This window comes from Zonotrichia albicollis, chromosome 9 (genome assembly GCF_047830755.1).
Source record: "Zonotrichia albicollis isolate bZonAlb1 chromosome 9, bZonAlb1.hap1, whole genome shotgun sequence".
In the NCBI taxonomy this organism is placed as follows: Eukaryota; Metazoa; Chordata; class Aves; order Passeriformes; family Passerellidae; genus Zonotrichia; species Zonotrichia albicollis.
The window spans coordinates 1,663,377-1,685,238 of record NC_133827.1 but is presented as its reverse complement, the minus strand read 5'-3'; the positions used below and the strand labels follow the sequence as shown (position 1 = coordinate 1,685,238).

Genomic DNA, 21,862 nt, shown 5'->3' with positions numbered 1-21,862 from the left:
AGGTCCAGCCCTGCCCTGCCCTGGAACCCCAGCCCTGCCCTGCCCTGGAACCCCAATCCCCCCAGAGACTCTCCCAGCCCAGCAGTGGCTGCCAGTCCCTGGCACAGCACAGGCAATGCTCCACAGCCACCTCTGCAGCCCCAGCCCAGCTCCTGAGGGACCAAATGAGCCCAAGTCCCACCTGGGGGAAGGGCCCAGGAAGACCAAGGGGTATTTGAGGCTGACCACAAGGCAAGCACACATCTTGACCCTACCTCCTCTTGGAATTTCCATCTGAACAGTTCTGGAATCCAGAAGTTGGTAGCTGTGTGTGTGCTCCTCTGTATTTTGGGTTTTTTTCTTTCTCTCTTTCTGTGTTTTCTTTTCCTTCTTCTAATTTCCTCTTCTTGCATATTTTGAGTAACTTAAAATTGAACAGGCTTAGAGTTTATGTAGTTGAATGGGCCAAGTTAATGCTTTGAGAAGTGTTTTGAGTTGATTGGATGTCGTATTAAACATTATGCCAAAGTTTCTCTGATTCTCTAAAGTTACCAATAAAAGCTGTTTTGTTGTTTTGAGCTTCTGAGAATTTTTGCTGGTATTTCTCCAGTGAGTCCAACCCAGAGCATGCAAAGAATTGTAATTAATTTTAAATTTCTCTTTTAGAGAGTTGTTTGGGGGATGGCAGTCAGGGCTTGTGTGTCCTGCTTGGCCCAGCCCAGGCAGGGCTTTCCCAGCCACATTCCACACTCCATTTCCCAGCTGCAGCCGCTGGTGCCTCTGAGTTGTGCTGCCCCAGCCCCAGGGACGCTCTCCTTGTCTGCCCATTCTCCCACGGTCTCTGGGCAGGGATGGCCTCAGTGGGGGCTGCTGACATCCTCAGCACCATGGAGGCTGCTGCTGAATTTTCCTGCTCCAGAGGCTTGTTCAGCCTTCAGCTCTTCAGTGCAGGAATTCAGTGTCCCAGGGCTCATTAACATGCAGAATACCTTAACAAGCCAAGCCACTGGGATAATTCAATTTTAATTTTCAAATATTTTGTGGTTAATTAGACAGATTTCAGTACTGCATTCCACTGAATATGTTCTTCTTAAAAAGACAGTGATAAAACATTTCTTAGTTCCTGTTTAGGTTTTTTTTCCCCCTGGTAATAGCAATCTCCAATTGACACTGAATCCAGGTACCTCCTTATGCAATTTGAATTAATATGAAAATCAAGACCCTTCATGGCTGACAATCACTCAGACTCTGTCCCTACCCCCACCCCACCATTTCCCCCATCCAAGACCTGGCACTCAGAATAGCCTTGTGCAAATCTGAGCTCCCTCAAGCCCAGGCTGCACCTGCAGCTTTCAGCTCCTTGACTCCAACTCCCACCTGCTTTCCTTGGAGAAGGAGCTGCCTGAGACACAGAGGGATGTTCATTTCTTCTCAGCCAACAAAGCCAAGGGAAGGCACGGCTCCATCAAATGCAAAAGTCATTCTTTTCCCTGGCTCTTCCCTGCCCCTGATCCCCACAGCCTGTCCTGTTTCCTTCATCCCTGCTGTGCCAGAGACTTTGTGGGACAAGGGAGCTCTGCTCTGGCTATGGAGGGAGGTCCAAGTGCCATCATTGGAGTGGGAACCACAAATCATCAGGTTTATGTCCTTTGGGAGTCAGGAACTGGTGAGATTCAGAGGCCCAGAAAGTTTCTCTTCATGGCCAACAGACCATAGTTGAACAGGATACATTTTAATAACAATCACGTTCTTCCCTGAGCTAAGTGCAACATCCCAGCAGTGTCTGATGAGTTCACCATCCACAAGTGATTTCCATACTAAAACTACTTTCAGACAAACATGGTTCTATTATAGATACAAACACAATTAGTTCTTGTATCAGGATTCTCGTCCTGGAGTGGGGGCAAAACAGTCAGAACAATTCCTGATTTGCAAAGTGGTCAGTGGTGGATGGAGAAGGGAGGTCAGGCTGCTCTTGGTGTTGAGGAAATGCTGAAAGCAGCCTGACTCATTTCATCTCCTCCTGTCCTGGCTGATCTCCCCTCTTTCCCCTTCCACCCATTGGCTTTTGTCTCCCACCAGTCCCTTGTGAAGAGCCTGGCTCTGTGTTCTCCATCCCCTCCTGGCTGGCACTGCCAGGCTGGCATGAGGAGCCCCTCAGCCTTCCCTGCTCCAGTCTGGACCAGCCCAGCTCCCTCAGCCTCTGCTCACAGCCCAAGGGCTCCAGCCCCACCTTGGGGCCCTTCCCAGACCCTGCTCCAGCTGCCAGACATCTTTCCTGCCCTGGGGAACCCAAACCAGGCCACAGTGACCTGGATAATCCCAGTCCTTGCTGTTCTGGTCACACAGCCCTGGCCCCTTGTCCCCTGTCAGGCTCTGGGGTGGATCCTGTGGAACATCCTTTGGTGGAGGCTGTGGCTCCAGGTGGGCCGGGGGGATCCCGGGGGACAGGACCCTGCTGGGCATGAACAGCATTGGAGTTGTTGGGAGAAACTGTGAGGGGGAGCTGGGGCAGAGTGACCAACCCAGTGACCTGAGATGACCCATCCCTGCTGGGATGTCACGCAGCCCTTCTGTGATTTCACAGCCTTCTCTGTGATGTCACATATGTCTCTAATGTCACAGAGGTGGTCTCTGATGTCACACCAGAGTCTGTGATATCATAGTCTGCTCTGTAATGTCACAGTTGGATCTGTGATGTCACAGAGGCTGTCTTTGATGCCACGGCTGCTCGGTGACGGCACATAACCCACTCTGTGATGTCACAGCCCACTCCGTGGCTTCATGTTACCAGATGATAAATTGTCTGCACCAGCTGAGCTGACACCTGAAGCTTCTTCCCCAAAACCCCAGTATTGAAGATGGAGGGAGAGACCCAACTTCCTTGTTCAGCATCGACTCCGTTTATTCACTCAATCAATCACTTTTTATAACCGTGTTAATTAAGTTCATGCATATTTCAAACCCGAGCTCACAATAGGTCAGAGATAACATACCAACTCCTCCTTATGTTTCCAATACCAAGATTTGGGTTCTCAAAATTATTTTTGCTTTCCCAAAACAGTCAAAGATAGAATATCTGCTTGTTATGAGAAAGCTGTCTGAGAACTCTGATATGCAAGGTTCTCAAGGTCTTCATGTTTGTCACTTTTACTTGTAATTAAAAACAACCTGAGAACTTCTACTGTTTAGAGAAACAGGCTGTGAGAACCTGTCCCCCACAGCTGCCTTCCAAGCCATTTCTGAAAAAATCTCCAACAATTCCCGGTTTTTTCTTTTTTGCACAAGGAGGTTGGTATGCTAAGTTTTTCTATCGTTCCACTGACCATATCTTGAATACCACCAAGAATACAAAGCAAAACAAACAATAGCATTCAAAAATACACTCAGTATCTCTATAAGGTCCCCCAGCCATGATCCGAGCAATGGCATTTACCCCAAAGGGTTAAAAGGCTGTCAGCTGTCCTCCCTCATGTGCACCTGGGGAAGAGGCGAACGGCGAGTCTGCTTGAGATTTTCACATCCACCCCTTTTCTTGGGTTTCTCAGAAAAGTTCAAAATCAGTTTTACAGACTGTAATCCTTTAGTCATTTGGCTCAAATGGCCTCAGCTGGGTTATTCTCAGTCCTTGGTTGATTTGGAGTAGTGAAAAATTAGCATGCATTTAAAACACTTAAAATATCTAAACTTAACAGACTTATTTTAAAATCAACAAAGCTTATATGTAAAATCAATTAACTCCAATAAAACTTAAACAAGAATCAGAAAAGTTCTATGGGCTAACTGTCACACTCTTTTCAACACAAAAATAGGCAATTCTAACAATTATTACACTATAAGCAATATTCTCAGCTAGCAAGGTTTCTCTCTTACAAGGGATCTAAGCTAGGGAAACAAACCAAAAAGGCTATCACTAATTATAGGATATGCTATACAACAGATATAAAAAAGAATTCTATGCGCTACAAAGCTCAAACAAAACTCAGGTGTGCTAATATAATTAATAAAAATAAGCTAAAGAATGTTTGCTGTCTATTCTCAAACAGCAGATATATTTTAAACAAAAACAGCTCGACTCACAAATGCTTCTGATTGTCTCTTTTAACTAGAGTTTCTCTAATATTCACAACAATATTTTGCACACAGGTCATAAAATAAATGCCTATCATAAAAGCATAAATCTATCTAACATCCCTTAAACTAAATAGCATTCAGACTTAAAACACCCAAACTCCAAATATTTTAACTTAACAGAACCTGACATCACCTAAACTCAATAATATTCAGACTTAAAATACTTAAAACCTTTTCACTTAACAAAACTTAACTGACTTTAAATTCTACAAAACTTAATATAATTTTAATCTTTACAGAAAACTTTTGGTCAACAAAAGTTTGTTTGCCGGCAATCATGATAGAAAGCAAGTGATATCCCAAAATGAATATCAAATGCTGTATGTTTTTGTTAATCACATGCTTTTAAAAACCATGCCTTTATTAACTAAAATTTGAAATTATTAATTATTTCAAATTTTTTATTTCATATTTTTATTATTTTATTTTATTATTAATAATAATTTTATTATTTATCATTATTTTATTTTATTATTTATCATTATTTTATTTTATTATTTATTTAATATTTTATTATTTTATTTATATTATTATTATGCCGTCTAAAGTGGCTTTGGAGTAGGAAGCACCACTTTAAAAAACAAACATTTCCTTTGGATTCAGAGAAAGGAAACAATTCTTATTTAAAAGTAATTATATAGTAGTTTTATAAAATGCCTCTTTGTGGAAATACATCAACAGATGTTTTCCTTGTGTAAAATAGACATTTGTCGGTTTAAATCTTTAAAACACATATATTACTTAAAGTTTGTGTTTATGTATTATCTTTTATATCAGTAGTTTAATAAAACTTCTAATCTATACCAAAACTATTTTTCTTTATTCAAAATGTGTACCACTCCTAATTTAGCTTTCAGGGCTTGAGCTAAAACCATGTCATCAAAAAACTCTGGGTTTCTCATTTCTTAATTCTTTTTCTAAGTTCTTTTCCCATTGTGTGTGTCCTAGGGAACAGCAAAGCCACATTGCATATACCACTGGAATAAGACACTGTTTAAAATCTTTAAAAGCAGCATTTAGGATCAAACTAAAGCTTGATAGAGAAATCTGCCTGCACTTTGAAATGCAAAACCTCTTGAAACTATTATTATTGGAGAGTGGATACTGGCAAGAACAGAAACTGCACAGACAGGAGAGAGAGAGAGAGAGAGAGCGAGCCCAGGAGCCTGAGCCTAGTGCACTCCAGCCCTGGGCCCCTCACAGCTAAGGCTCCGTTTGTAGCAGCAAGGAAAGGTAAAAAGTGTGACCATCTTTCTCAGCCTCACCCTAAGCTGGTTACTAACCTGTATCACTGAATTACTAACACTGCTGAAAAGGGGCAGAAGAGAGTGAGTCCTGGTATTTCTTGGTAAACCACAAAACTGCAGATCTAAGTTTTCAATCAACAAGCTAAAACAACCACGTCAGAACAGCAGCAGTCTTCTCCCTCCTGGCTTACTACCAGTTTGCAGTCTACCTCTTCTGTGTATAAGTGGAGTTTTCACATGTCTGAGCAGGAGAGGAAAAAAAAAACCAAAGCTTATGAGAATAAGTATGAAATACATATAAACCAAGGTAACAGATTTAAGTAGCTTAAATAAGATACAGGTACATTCAAGAAAACCAACAGATATTTGTCCATTTTAGAGCAGAGCTACCAAGAGCTTATTTGCTCCAGCGGCGCGTGTGTCGGAGGGGGGCCGAGTCCCCCCGCGCTGGGCGCGGCGCGCAGCCCCGCGGCGGCTCCGCTGTCCCCGGGGCGGCTCCCCGCGATGTTGGAGCAGGCGAAAAAACTTCTGGTCTCACGGCACGGCGGCGGCTTTGTTCGGCTCCCACCGGGGCCAGGCCCGGCATGGCCGCGGCGCTGCTGGTGCTGGTGCCGCTGGTGGCCGCCTGGCGCTGGCTGCGGGGCACGGCGCGGCTTCCCCCGCGGTGCTGGCTCTCCCCCCATAGCTTGCTCAGCGTCTTGACAGGTTTATCACTCTCCCATAATAAATCAACGAATTCACGCCATCCCGTTAAGTCATAAACCGCATGGAGGCCAAGGAAAACCCCTCTAGCATAGCCGTTATTCCAAAGTCCTTTTAAATCCTTTTGCAAATTCATCCCCTTAATCTGTGGTTTTTATAAATATGCTGCTTGCCTTTTTCCTACCTAATTTTTCCAGCGCTGGTTGCAGCCTCTTCAAGGCCTCGTGCAGCACGTCTCAGTCGGGCTCGTCTTTATGATCACCCGAGGCACACAACGTGTATCAGCTTCTTTTTTATCCCTTTATAGCATTTTCCTGCCGTCCCGCTGCATAGGACCTGACCTGGTTTCACTTCGCGTGGTGCATCGCAGTATCACGATCGAGTGTCACCATTATGTTGAAGTGAAGGGAGCGACCACCTTTGTTGATTCAGCATCTGACTCCAATTTATTCATCAATCAGGCACTTTTATAACAGTGTTAATTCACTTCATGCATATTGCAAAATCTGAGCTCCTGATAGGCTGTAGAGAAAACTTCAGCTCCTCCTTTTGTTTACAATACCTGAAGTTAGTTTACTGAAACCAAGATCAGTGTTCACACCATAATATGAAAAGTTCTCAAAACCTTCATCTCTGTTCCCAGACCGGCCATCTGTTCCCAGTAGCAGCCAAGGACAGAACGGTTTGAGAATCTTGTTGTTTATATAAAAAGTGGCTGAGAACCGTAATTATTTACAGAATCAAGCCTGGGAAAGGCTGCTTTTTTCCCTTAGCTGAATCCCTTCATGGCCTCTTTCTTTAAGCCATGCTTGAACCAGGCTCTCCACAGTTTATGGCCAGAGGCTGCTGGGGCCCTGCCCAGGCTCCCCAGGGAAGGGTCCCAGCTCCAGGGCTCTCTGAGCTGCAGCAGCGTTTGGACAGCACTGCCAGGCCCAGGCTGGCATTGTTGGGGTGTCCTGTGCAGGGCCAGCAGTTGGACTGGAGGATCCTGATGGCTCCCTCCCAGCTCAGCCAATTCTGTGGTTCTGGGATCCCATGAGCCTGGGGATGGGGCTGCCAATGGTTGCCATGGCAACGGGCTGTGGCTGCAGGCCTGAGCTGGTGTCCATGGCAACCACCCCTGCCATGGGGTCTCCATGGAGCTGCCAAGGGACTGACCATAGCAACAGGGGGCTGGGGATGGTTGCCATAGAAACTGACCATAGCAACAGGGTCCTGGTGATGGTTGGCTGCTAAGGATCAGATTTGTCAGAGGCCCTCAGAGAGGTTCCATGGGGACTATCCAGGAGTCTCCAGGCTGTTCCAGAGCTGGAATGTCACAGGTAGACACAGGGGCTCCATGGAGACCTCCCAGGGCTTTCTGGGATGGTAAAGAGCCCTGTGGTCAGAGGCAGTCACAGCCATTCCATGGTGACATCCCAGGGCACCTTGGGCTGCAAAGGCACCGATCTGTCACAGGCACTCACGGGGGCTCCACGGTGACATCCTAGGAGTCCCGAGGCTGCCAAAGAGCCGAGATGTGCCTGACACTCACAGGGGTTCCTGTCATGGGCACAGTGGGAGCTTCAGGCAAAGTTTATTAGATAAGCTCCTGTTGGGTCTCAAGCTTCAGAAGGGAGCCCCAATAGCCCCCACAGATCCCAAAATATCACCATTCAGTCAGAGATAACACAGACTCAGATCACAAGTCTAGGGTCTAAAAGCCACCCTTTTTTCAATCCTCTTCTTTTATACCTCAGTTTGCTAGAGGTGGACCTCATTGTTGATTTAATCAACACATTTCACATGATTGGCTATAAAGACAACACTCTTCATTAAACAACTTTATCGAAAAAACATCCTATTATAAATATTGTCAAGGTGCCATTTATTGATGTCTGTTTTATGCTGGGCCTTTCTGTGGGCTCTCTGGATCTGGGAAACCCTCCTGTAGCAGTTCTGTGCCAGGTAAAAGGAGATGCAACAGACTTTTTTGGTCTTCGGCTTCTTGTTTAATGTTAACTTCTCTAAAGTTTTGCATGCTGTGCATACCAGGCTCAGCACGCAGGACAAATACCTCAAAATGGCTCTAAAATGTACAGTTTTAAGGTCTTTAAAAGTTTTCTCAACCAATTAACTCTTAAAACATACATTATTTCTACTTATCTACACATAATTAATCCCTTGACTGTCCACATAACCTCTACACTGTGCTTTCCTTGATCAATCACCCTGTGCCACCAACACTGAAGAGAATGGAATAGATGATGAAGAAGAAGAAGACAGGGACTACATCCAAATTCCTCCATCTTGCTTCCTATCTACATCATATTAAAAATCCCAAAACTTAAATTTCTCACCCAAGTGACATACTATACTACCCTCTAATCTATTTCAGACTTTGGTAAATTCTAATCTGTCTCAAAGTCCTGGAAGTGCTCTCCATGGGGGAAGGTTAAAGGCAGTGTTTCTCTGGGGGTCAGGATGCCTCAGAGCAGACAGAGAAATATTCCCTGTGCCCTGGATTCCCACACATTTAACCTAAAAACCTTTAACCCTTAACATGTGAAGTTACCAAAAATGTTCCCGGTAAGTAGGATTAGAATGAGAAAAATAGACAACAACAGAAAGACAGAAGATCTACAGAACAACACGCACATACATACCAGCTACTTGGGTTCCAGCATCGCGAACACAGAAACCCCAAGAGAAGACAGGATCCAGACCATGGGCTGGCCTCATGCTCTGCTTTTAACTCCCTCGGCCTTCATGGGCCCGCCCCTGGGGTTGGACTTCCAGTTGCTTGTCCAGTCAGACCCAGGGTAGCACCAGCTGCTGGTGTGTGATTGATTGATGGCTCAGCCAGAGTGGGGTTAGCACAGCGTTTGCTATGTGATTGACAGCTCTGCCAGGCCACTGCTGGGGGTGGGGCTCTGATCCATCACAAACCAAGGCCTGACCCAGCCCTGGCCCTACACGGGCATTCCGAGCATCCCAAGGTGTCTCGGGACATCGATCTCATCCAGCCTCTGACAGCGACCATGGTGATACTATGGAACCTCAGGGAACCATGGGTCAGTTGTGACAATGGAGATTCAAGGAAACTGTGGTGAGACTACGGAACCTCCTGGAATCAAGGAGACCATTGTGGAACTCAGGGTCCTCTACAGAAGCAAGGGTAAATGATCAAACAGTGGGGCCCATAGAAACAAGGAGCCATTCTGACACAGCAGGGCTGCTTGGAGCCCAGGGACCCCTGTAACTCTGTTGGGTCTCATGAAACCAAGAAGTCATTGTGACATTGCAAGACCTCATGGAATCAAGGATTACACTGTGACAGTGTGGGCATCAATGAAGTCAATGGAACATGGAACAGGTCTGCCTGGTTTGGACTCCTGGGGGCTGTCTGACAGATCCCATTGAATTAGACATGTCAAGGGCTTCTTCCCATCTGACCGTGAAGCACTGGGGCTCTGTGCCTTTATTCCTATGGAAAAGAACTGTCTTTCTTGTCTAGATGCCCATGGCCAAAATTGGGATTCTGTGTCTAAAATTCTCTATATCCAAGGCTTACTCCCAGACAAAATCTGCCCATACAGTCAAGTCTGGCTAGACTTGGCCTCTGGTGACTGCCTCTCATCTGATCCTGCACCACTGGGGCTCACTTGTTTCCTTCCTATGGAGACCATTGTGAAAATGCAGAGCATTGTGGAACCAATGGGCCATGGTGACACTGCAGGCTCTTGTGGAACCTGTTCCACTGTAGGAACTTGTGGAACCAAGGGGAACAGTGAGACCCTGCAGGATACCACGGATCCAAGGGGCCACTGTAACACTGTGGGGCCTGGTGGAACCAAGAACATCTTTCTGTTCCTCTGGAACCAAGAACGTGTGGCCCAGTTGGGCTGCACGGTCCCAAGGGGCCAGTGTGAAGCAGCAGGGCTTTGTGGAACCAAGAGGCCATTGCTGCATTTCAGTGCCTCGTGGAGCAAAAGGGCCGTTGTGATCCTGCAGGGCACCGTGGATCCATGGAGAGCATTGTGGCATTGCAAGGCCCCATAGAATCACAGAGACCATTGTGACACTGTGGGGCCCCATGGAACCAAAGGAACATTGTGACCCTGCAGGGCCTCGTGGAAGGAAGGGGCCATTGTGACACTATGGAAACTTGTGTAACCAAGGGAATTGTTGCACTACTGGCCCCAATGGAACCAAGGGACCATGGTGACACAGCGGGACTTCACGGAACACAAAGCCCATTATGGCACTGTGGGGCCTTGTGGAAACCTGGATACCATTAAGATGCTTAAGGACTTTTGTAATCAAGGGGCCATTATGACACCTGAGGGCATCATGGAAGCGGAGAACAATTGTGGAACTGCAAGGCCTCATGGAAGCAAGGAGCCATTGTGACACTGCAGGGCCCTGCAGAAGCAAGGGAACATGAAATTGGTGTGGCTGCCTTGGTCTCCCATGTGTCACCTGAATGGTCTGGCTGACCTTGGAATGTGGAAGGCCACTCCCATCTGCCCCTGAAACACTGAGGCTCTGGGCTTTCCTTTGTATGGAAAAGAACTGTCCATTTTTTCCAGGTATCCATGGCCAAAATTTGGATTCCACTTCCAAATTTCTGTGTATCCAAGGATTACTGCCAGACAAAAGCTGCCAGGACAGACAGGTGTGGCTGGTCTTTAACTCCTGAGTGCCAGAACTCACCTATGTACCAAGCCCTGTGTTAGCGTTCAAAAACGCATAATCACGTAGGGAATATATGTGGTACTTTTTATTTAAGAGCTCTGGGAATCGGGGTATTACCCAAATCTGATTCTGACCATACATCCAAAATGATCATGTTTTATACTCTATCACTATATAACTTTCATGTTAATTATTAAACTTATATTGTTCTATTGTATACATAGATTTAATTTAAGCTCAGCCCCCCTCTGAATTTCCAACATAGTTTCTCATTATTCTTCTTATGGTTATATAACATTTATATTTAATTATGAAACAATCATCCCATCTAATAATTATGTAATTTATCATACTGCTTACGCAGGTGCAGTTGATCTGGGAAAACACAAAGCTTAACATTTTAGATTCTATCTTTAACTTTTTCCAGAGCTCCACTATCAACTGGAAAAGACTATAGAAAAATTCATCCTTCTCCTGGCAAAAATGTCTGATATTAGGACTCCACTTTCATAATTTCGAATATCCAAGGGTTGCTCCAAGCAAACCTGCCAGGACAGACAGATCAGGCTTGCCTTGGCCTCTGGTGGTTGCTGTTCATCAGCTCCTGAAACACGGGGGCTCCGTGGTTTCCTTCCTATGGAGACCAATGTGACATTTGGGAGCCTTGTGAAATGAAGGGGCCATTGTGACACTGCAGAGCACCATGGATCCAAGGGACCATTGTGACACTGTGGGGCCTCGTGGAACCAAGGACATCACTGTGGCTCTGTTGGGCCACATGGTGCCAAGGGGCCAGAGCAAAGCAGCGATGTGGGAGTTAGCCCAGTTGTAACTCAGAGTCAGACAGATTTTACCCCGGAAAACCTGGGCGCAAGTTTCAAGCCCTGGGAATCATTCGTTTAACTTAGGGTGAGCTTGAGAGTTCCCCTATAAGCCTTTAGTGTTGTTATGCTAAGTTGTCCAAGTTCTCCTCCCCTATCGGTTACTTGTTTCCCCTCTATGATTTTTGTTCTAGAGTGTTCTACCCCCAAGTGTATATATAGTTGCTTCACCTTTATCTCAGATCTTTGGATCCCACCCCTTTTCCTGTGCTTGACTTCTCCATGTTTATTGTTTTTCACCCTGTTAATAAAGTTTTTTTGGGCAACTCCATTGATCCTGCTTGTAGAAGCATTGGGGGGTAGGACAGTTGGGACGGACAGAGGCGAGACATCTCTGAAGCCAGGTCTTGGAACTTGTGGTTTATTGCAAAGGGTGTGGGCGCAGGGGCCTTGTTTGGAGCTGCCAGCCACAGCTCGGAGCAGGGCCATAAGAGGGGCTCGAAAGAGTTGCCCAAAATGGATAGCCAAAAGAGGAGAGGAGTTCCCATTACAATACAATAAATCTTCTTTTGTGCTGCATATTCTAATTTTCACTAACCAATCTAGTACAAGATACAAATCTTTAAGCATTTACATACAGCCTATAAGAATCATTACATTTCCATACTGTGTTACATTTTAAATCCTAAAAACTACTGTTTGGACCCCTTCTGCCAAGCTAGTAGGGTCTGCTCTGACCCTTGGACCTGTCTGCAAGCAGAGGGTATTGTTTCATCAAAAGAAGATTACTTTCAGCCAGCCATACCATTGTTTTCCATTTGTTCAGTAACTAAGGCTTGGTATCTCAAAGCTTGCTTTCATTTCAATCTCACTTATAGTTTCCATATTCTCAAAATCTTTTGCCAGGTGATCATATTTATAAGGCTTTCCTGTTTCATCTTCCCCAGCATCTGCTCCTTTTCATTTTCACCACCTTTGCCCTGAAGTTGGGGAACCAGAAAGGTTTGTCACAGTCACCCTCATTGTGACTTTTGGTGCCCAAACAGGGACCCTGAAATTGAATCATGTCAGCTGGGGTTAGCTGGTGGATAGGCCAGTGCCCCCTGTGATTTTGGATTGTGCCAGCCTGGCAGATTCATCATTGCTTCGAGGGACCTTGGCCAGGATCTGCAGGGACAATGATGGTTTCACCGGCGAAGGATTGCAGGAGGGTTTGGGAAAATGCAAGACATTTATTGCCCATTTTGCCGCTGTGTTTTTATAGTATGAGCCCACATCCCATTATTAAATTGGAGTGTTCGGTGGCTCTTCTCCCTAAGGCGGATCAAGAGAAAAATGCGCAGCCAGATGTCCAAAGTAGAAAGGAGCATATATGCATGCTTTGTTAATTCTCTCTGATCATGACAAAATATTTACAAAGAGCAAATAAAATCAATTGTGAGGTGGATCATTAAAATTTTTCCAGATGCCCCTGCTGGAAAAATCTATACTACTGAATTTTGGGACTCAGTGGGAGTTAAATTGTACAACTTTTTGATCAAAAGGGACCCCATTGCACCCCACATACTCCCCATCTCCCACACAATTCTTGAGACCCTTCACCAGCAAGCAGTGTGTCGAAAATTCAATCCATTGGTAACTACTAACTCAGGACCGCCTCTCAAACCTGCATTTCTTGGACCTTCCACAATGCTCCAAAATGGTGATGAACATGCCCTCTTAGAGAACTGTGACCTGGAGACTCGAGGTGGAAGGAGCCTGAATGTGGCCCGACCACCCTCCTGCCATCTTGGCTCCTCCACTTCCTGCTATCACAACATTCTCTTCCACCCAGAACGAACCTCCAGACTCGACTGTGGGTCATGCCCCCACTGCCAATTATTCCACCTTCACCCTGGGCCATGCCTCCAGAACTCCACCCTAGAAGTCCACCATCTAATTAAGGAAGGAGACTGGCAAATAGTTAGGAAACTCCTCGTTGCACCCATATGTTATGAAGGAAGGGGGCAGAATCCCAGGTCTCAGGCACTGGTTTATGGGGAAATCAAGGATCTTCAAAGGCAGCTAAAGAGCATAGGAAGGACTTACCTTGTTTTAATGGGCTAATGACAGCTATGTTTACACCACATGCCCTAACTCCCTGATTTAAAATATATTATGACCATTTTGTTATCACCTACAGAATACACCCTGTTGGAAGGGGGATTGAAGTGTTTACTTAATGAATTAATAGCAGACTATGCTAATAATGAGGCAAGGGCGGAATTGACAATCAACCATCTAGCTGCAGAAGGACAACACAGCCTACCAGATGATCAAGCAGCAGGTATCCCCAGAGAAGTATTGGATGATATCAAAGAGATGGCTTTGAAAGCTTTAATCCAGGTATCAGATGGTAGCATCCGAATTTTTGACTACCTTGGGTGGCTGCAGCTAAAGCTTTAGAACAATTAGATAATCTTGAATGCCTGTTAAGTAAGCAAACCAATGCTCCCTCCCTCACAATGAGTGGCCTGCTCTCAGACATAGAGACCATCAGACAGGCCACCTTGCAGAACAGTGATAGAGTTTTTACTCTGGGCACATGGGCATAGCTGTGTAGACTCTGGGGGCATGTGTTGCATGAACCTCTCCAGCCACATTGAGTCAATCCACAAGAGCACTCAGGTACTGAATGAAGAAAGCTTCAAGAAGCTTCACGTGGAAAACAAAGAATGGTTCTATAAACACTTCCAATCCTAGGGATTAAAAGGTTGAATGATGTCTAGCTAAAACAATGTCTTAGTTGTTGCTGTATTGTTAATTGTCACATGTTTGTTTCAATGATCTTAGAAAGTCTTACAAAAGTATTTCAGTTCCATGTTTGCTGTGAAACAGAAAGGGGGAAGATACGCAACACAGGGTCCTCATGGACCCCTTGGAGGAGAGAACTGGAGGCCAGGATGGCACAAAAACCTCTCAGAGACTCAGTGTGGGAAGGTAAATCCTTAAAAGTACCTAAAAGTATTCTTAAATCCATAAAGTACATTAAAAACGTTGAGTATCTCAAGGCATTAATGAGTGCCACTGAGTGTCAGTACAAAGCTCTCAAGGGACTCATTAAAAGAGATAATTGGGGCCATGATTGCACAAACCTCTCACAGAGTCTGGATCAAAAGGGAAACACAAAGTACCTTAAAATGACTGAAGTACCGTGAAGCATTAATGAGCCCTACGGAGTGTTTTTACTGACAAAGCCTCTCCACGGACTAATTAAAACAGATAATTGGAGGCCATGATTGCACAAACCTCTCAGAGACTCCAAGGCAAAAGCCAAACCCAAAGTCCTTTGAAAAACCTGCAGTCCTTGCAGGGAGCATGAAGGAGCCCCCAGGGCCATTCCTGAGCAAGGCTCCTCAGGGAATCCTTCCAGCAGATCCTTGAGGCCACTGGGATGTGGGCTAGGGAGGGATGCTGAGGGCAGGACAAGGGGCTGACAGTGCCCAGCCTGGCTGGGGCTGTGCCAGGAGGCCCCAGTGCCTCAGGACAAGGTGTCTCCTCACAGCCCTTGGTGGCACAGACTCTGCTGTGGCCCAGGGCACCAAGACTTGACTTCTCTTTGTCCCCACCTGTCATCACTGCTTCCAGTTCTCTGCTCTGCCTGGGGCCTGGGGACACTTTCTCAGTGATGTCCCTCAGTGGGACCCATTAAAAGTGCATGAAAGTTTGGAGCTGGATTTTGACTTGGAGTTCTGGAGAGGTTTCTTCAGCTCCCTCTCAGGGACTGATGTTCAGGGCCCGAGCACAAAGCCCCAGAGGCTCATTAAAGTCCTTGAGCTGTGTCTGTGCTGCTGAGCTGGGCTGGGCTCCTGGCACAGAGGCAGCTCCTGGTAACCAAGAAGAGCTTCAAAAGCACATTTCTCTTGATGAGCAGCTCTTCTGCCAGCCCAGCAGGGCTGGGGCACTGCCTGCAGCCGATCCGGGCACAGCACAGAGGCAGAGAGAGCTTAAATCAGTCAGGGCTGGGAAGGTGCTGAGAAGTGCCTGGGGCAGAATCACTGTCAGCCCTTGGCACAGGAACCTCTGGCTGCAGGACAATGCAGCTGCAGCTCCTGGAGCCATCTCCTGAAGCTGGAACATCCCAATGCCTACAGACTCTGTGAGTACATTCTCTGATTGTCTCTTGTGCAGAGCAGCCAGGGGTGCCCAGGGCTGTCCTGCAGAGCAGGGTCCTGCAGTCCAGGGCGCTGTGCGGGGACAGGGACTCTGCTGCCTGCCAGGGACAGCTCTCAGCCAGCCCTGGCAGCTGCTTCCAGCACTGGGGGACAAGATCTGTGTGGGAGGAGACAGCGGGTAGTCTTGGAAGTGTTCTGCTTGTGTGGAGAGGATTCTGCATTGTTCAGGACTGCTCCCAGCATGGCATTTAACTGCACAACATTTCCAAGTAGATTATACAGAGAGCACAGCAAGTCAGGGGCTGCATAAAAGGGAAAATTCTCCTTTTTTAACCTACCGTTCGGTTTTAGTAATAAACTAGGCAGTGACAGAAATCAGCACAGGACTCCTTAGAGGCTCCATCAGTGTTGCTTTTCCAGCCTCCTTGGGGTTGCTCTTATGTTGCCATCAGAGCATGCAGAGCCAGAGCTGCCCCTGGGCAGTGCCAGAGCTGGGAGGGGTCTGCAGGGCAGAGCTGAGACCCCAGGGCTGGGCTGGGCTCTGGCAGCACTGGCAGGGCTCAGCCCTGGGCACAGGGAAGCAGCTGCTGGCAGGGACAGCTCCAGGCAGCAGAGCCCTGGGAAGGCAATGGGGGAAAATTCCCCCAGGCTGTGCTGGCATATTTAAAGTCCTCTCCAAACATAACTATTCCATGATTCTTTTTCTTACAGTTCCCCATGCCAAGGCAGCGCAAATGTCCAACAGCAGCTCCATCGGGCACTTCCTCCTGCTGCCATTGGCAGACACGCGGCAGCTGCAGCTCCTGCACTTCTGCCTCTTGCTGGGCATCTCCCTGGCTGCCCTACTGGGCAACGGCCTCATCATCAGCGCTGTAGCCTGCGGCCACCACCTGCACACGCCCATGTTCTTCTTCCTGCTCAACCTGGCCCTCAGCGACCTGGGCTCCATCTGCACCACTGTCCCCAAAGCCATGCACAATTCCCTCTGGGACACCAGGGACATCTCCTACACAGGATGTGCCACACAGGTCTTCTGTTTTGGATTTTTTATTTCAGCGGAGTTTTATCTCCTGACCATCATGTGTTATGACCGCTATGTGTCCATCTGCAAACCCCTGCATTACGAGACCCTCCTGGGCAGCAGAGTTTGTGCCCACATGGCCACAGCTGCCTGGGCCAGTGCCTTTCTCTTTTCACTGCTGCACACAGCCAATACATTTTCCCTTCCTCTGTGCCATGGCAATGTCCTGGGCCAGTTCTTCTGTGAAATCCCACAGATCCTCAAGCTCTCCTGTGCCAAATCCTACCTCAGGGAACTTGAGCTTCTTGTAGTTACTGGCAGTTTATCATCATGTTGTTTTGTGTTCATTGTTTTCTCCTATGTGCAGATCTTCAGGGTTGTGCTGAGGATCCCCTCTGAGCAGGGACGGCACAAAGCCTTTTCCACCTGCCTCCCTCACCTGGCCGTGGTCTCCCTGTTCATCAGTACTGTCATGTTTGCTCACTTGAGGCCCCCGTCCATCACGACCCCATCCCTGGATCTGGCTCTGTCAGTTCTGTACTCAGTGGTGCCTCCAGCCCTGAACCCTCTCGTCTACAGCCTGAGGAACCAGGAGCTCAAGGCTTCTCTGTGGAGACTGATGACTGGATGATTTCAGGAATATTAAGCTGCTGACAAATTTCTGCATATCACTAGTAATAAAAGTCATCTTTCATTTCTTGTTGGTTTGGATGTGGGTTTTTGTTCCTTGTTTAATTTTTCATACTATCTACAAAGAAATGCCATTGTTTCTGCCATTTCTCATTGTGTTTCTCTCCAGCTTCCCTGTGGCCATAGACTGTGTCAATGAGGGGCTGTCCTCCTGAAGGCTTTAAATGAACTAAGGGGCATCCAAGCAAAGTTTTCTTCGGTGATGCCCCTTTGTTGCCTTCTCTGGAGCTGCAGCAGCAATGTCTGTGTGCAGAGCTGGGGGCAGATCAGTGCTGGCCCAGCAGCTGTGCCCAGCAGCAGCAGCACTTGGTGTTGCCAGTGCTTCTGCCGTGGCCCTGCCCCACTGCCCTGGTGGCCCTGGTGTTGCTGCAGGGCCTGAGTGGTCTCGGGGCCGGGCACAGCCCTGGGGGTGGCAGTGCCGGGGCTGCAGCAGGGACAGGCCATGGGCACTGCTGGGGCAGCGCTGACGCCTCAGCCCAGGGCCTGGGGGCTCCAGGCTCCTTGCCCACGCTCTCTCAAGAACACACCCAGGCCAATGCTCAGCACAGAAAAGCCCCGTGAGCAGCCCCAGGTTGGCCGTGGGCAGGCTGGTGGCAAACAGCATGGCTGGGGCTCTGCAAGGGCCCTGGGGCAGAAAGGAAGGAGCAGCAGAGCAGGGGCTGATCCATCCCCAGTGCGCTGCACAGCCCAGGGCAGCGTCCCAGAGTGTCCTCATGGAGCTGCCAACAACATCCCCCCTCTGCAGCCCTGGCCTCTCCCCCAGCTCGCACAGGTGCCCCATCCTTGCAGGCACAGACACAGCAGCACTGGCTCAGCAGCCCCTGTTTGCATTGCACAGAGCAGGGGGAGCATCCCCATGCTGTTGGTGTGGGGACATGAACCTGAGGGAGCACAAATGCCATCAGCCCCTGGGGCCAGCAAGGGCTGGGGGACACCAGGGAAACCACTGAGCTTTTTCCTGGCCTCTGCAGTCAGCCAGAAAGTTTGTTCCCGTCAGCTGGGAGTTTCCTGTCCCACTGCAGATGCTGTTTCTCAGAGCCAGGGCTGCCTGGCAGCCACCGCCAAACTGCCCCAAGCATTCACTTGGCTTCACCTTTGTTTTCTTTCAGTTATGTTTGCCCAATTATCCCATCATAAAAAGGCCAAACAATATTAAAAGTAGTAACAATTTTAATTAAATAGTTTAGAAAATATATAAACAAAGGATAATTTGGTTCAAATAATAGCGCATAAGCAAAAACAACCGCGGGATACGGAGTGCAGGGTTCTTGACCCTTGCCACTTCGCGTACAAGCTTGGCAATTGAAAATCACCCCTTATATGCCATGTGTCAATGCCATCTCCTCCCATTTTTGGTTCGTCACTTTTCTGTCTCCGCCTTCATTACCACCTTTACCACGCATGCGCCACCACTTGGTTTGGTGGTCGCACAAGTCTTTGGGGATCATCACTGATGAAGGCTCTGTAGTGTTCTACGTTGTCCTTTAATTCACCTTTGGGTTACACATGCGCACCAAGCCAGTACAATGTAAGCCTAGACTAACATATACTGCATCTACATATCAAAGCAATAAGTCCTTTATAATTAGCATTTTCTTGGACCCAACCAGTTTCTTGGTCATTTTTAGCGACTGTATCTTCAGCTTCTTTCCTGTGGTCCTTGAAAACATCTGCTTGGAAGGGGAGGGTGGGTGGAGCCCCTCCTTTTCCTCTCTTCTTTGGCATTACAACTTTTAACTATTAACTGTTTTATTATTCTCAAATATTAATTACTGTATCAATATTGATTACTGTTTCAATTTTTATCCGCACGAATCATACCTATTTATCACAAATCCCCTATTTCTCTTTTTGATCATTATGACTCGTGCTGTATTTAAAAAGCTGTACCTTGATATCTTTTCTATTTTTCAAAATTTTGGTTTTCTCGTTGTCTCTTTCCAGCTTCAAACTTTTCTAGCATTTCTATTACTGCTTCGAGTCTTTTCACACTGTCTTTCAAGTTTCGTTAGCATTTTTTGGTCTATTTAAATCTTTTTAGGTCCTTGTTCTTTAACAGGGGTTGATTTAGCTTTTAAAACCATTACAGACCTTGGTTTTCCTTTTTCTGCTGATTCTGAATCTAGAGACATTTTTTTAATCTGCATCTCCTGAATCATGGAATGAATTAACCTAAAAAAACACAGAAGTCCCAGAATTGAGCATAACAATATGAACTCTAACTTTTTCCTCCAAACACTTCCAAAGAGGTTATCCCACCAATTTGTTTTAAAGATTGAATTCCACTTCTGTACCGGCACATGAGCCACTCTTTTAATTTTCTCTGCAAGTTCAGTGATAGTTTCCCCATAATTATCAATTTTTACACAGCACTCAAGTTCATTAAATCTTCCACAAACTCCTCCTTTTTCTGCTAACAGATAGTGTAGGGCTATCCTGTTTTGATACACAAACGCCCGCATCTGTGTATATTGCCTGGCCAACATTTTTAAGGCATCAGAGGTGTGATTTGACACCACCTCCACTACTGCTTGCAGCCTTATTAATCTATTCAACAGATAAACTCGGGTCCTATATCCCTATGACCCATCCTGAGCCCATGTTGCTGGGTCATAATATGCTACAATTTGTTTTCCAGGCCATTGGTCCTCCCCCCAGTTTTGATTTCCTCCTGCTGTTGGAAAATTTAAATTAAAATCTCTTTTATTCCACTGCAGGGTTTCATACAGTGGAGTTCCTAGCACATTGCTCCTAGACCTCAGTAGAACAAAGAAGGAGGGTTGTATTCTCCCCAAAGTACAGGTTCTTCCCCATTTTTGAGGTAACTCACTGTATGCTCGTTGCCCACAAATCCAATATATCCCATCTGAGGCTTTCCATTTCTTATCAGTTTTCTGCAGTTGTTCCCAATAAGACCTCAGGCTGTCGATGGATTGGTAGGGGTTAGCTCCAGGACTTTTGTACCAGCATAAATTAATCTGTTTATTCCATTCAAAATTTATTTCTTTTCGTGGTCCCCAACATCCAGCGGGGTTTTCTGGTTGCCAAGTTTTTAAACGATTATCCATATTAACCACCAGTGTGGATTTACAAGGAGTTTGCCCTACTATTTTATTAAATTTCTTTCCTTCTCGAGTTTTACAAAAAATTCCAATTACTTGATGGCATAAAATCCATCCTTCAGGTCTCTTCAATGTTCCAGAAATTTGGGTGTGGTTCCACTTTAAAAATTGCTCTGGAGCTAAGCTCTCACCTCTCCATGGCCATCTTTCAGCCATTTTTAGACCTCCACAAATCCCACATGTGAATAATTCCAATTCTGTAGCAATCCTTTGCATCAATCCCACAAACAGATTCTTATTCAAGGCTGGCAAATCCCAATCTTTGTAATACTGTTTTAGCTGTTTATACAATTCAGCCAATTCTGTTGACTCTTTTCTCCTGTTCTTTTCTCTATTTCCCTTTATTTCTTTTTTTTGTTTTATTTTCTCTTTCAATTTTTGTTTTAGTGCCCGATTTCCCATGCCAATACTTGGATCCTTTCCATTATCATCTCTTTTAAAATAAATGCATCTTTCATATTGAGGACAAATTTGATCACCATGGGGATAAAGAGCTCGTCCATTATATCTCAAATTTTTCTCTACCCAATACATCTTTTCTTCCTTAATACAAACATCTATAACACTGCTGCGATTGTAGCAGGCAGAACTAACATACAGGTGTGTTACAAACACAGATTCCACCTTGTCCTTAATCCACACAGGTTGATTGCAATAGCCACAAATGTTGAAATTGCTGGGACTTGGTTTTTGCTCTGATTGCTTTTTCATTGCCGAAACTCTGTCCAGTGTGGCTCTCTGGCTTTGGCCAACTGCCAAGCGTACCAGAATGATCACAGTGAAAATAATCCTTAGGAAATCCACCTTTCTACCTTTCTCAAGGCCCCTTGTGTTGCAACAAAGGGCCGAGATGCCAGTCTTCTCGGTAGCAAAGGTAATATCCCGGGATCTAGTCACCGGTGCTTTTAGTTTCCTTGGTACCCATAGCCCCACAGAGTTTGCTTGTCTCCTTTTAAATGCCATTTCCCAGTTCTAGCTGGTTAAGAAGCAATAATTAAAACAAAAAGAACAGTGAAAAGATTAGGCCGGAATACCATAAACCTGTATTTTCCAAAATTTCAGGGATGTGCCAACCACAATAAGATTTTTCTAATTATTTTCTGCTTCAAGGGAGGGGAGTTCATTAAGTCACTGCCTCCGACAGGCAAACTCACAGCACTAATATGCCCCTGTAATGTGCCTATTATGTGGTATGTAAACTTTCCACAACAACTATTAATTTTGAGACACTGGTCTATAATATTGTGAATTGCTCGTTCTCTTATTTGTGCTATAGCCAATAAAGCAAGAACCAATTGATCAAGTTCTCTATTAA

At 46.2% G+C, this 21,862-nt stretch overlaps 1 protein-coding gene across 1 annotated transcript; it reads left to right on the top strand.

The window, feature by feature from the left end:
- The first annotated feature begins 16,448 nt into the window (after positions 1–16,448).
- Positions 16,449–17,366, top strand: LOC141730257 (olfactory receptor 14J1-like). Its single transcript, XM_074547686.1, has one exon. It carries the CDS (start codon positions 16,449–16,451, stop codon positions 17,364–17,366), a length of 918 nt encoding a protein of 305 aa, XP_074403787.1.
- Positions 17,367–21,862: the final 4,496 nt, after the last annotated feature.

Excerpts from the sequence above, each read along its gene's own strand:
- LOC141730257 (XM_074547686.1), top strand. The coding sequence starts at position 16,449 with ATGTCCAACAGCAGCTCCATCGGGCACTTCCTCCTGCTGCCATTGGCA.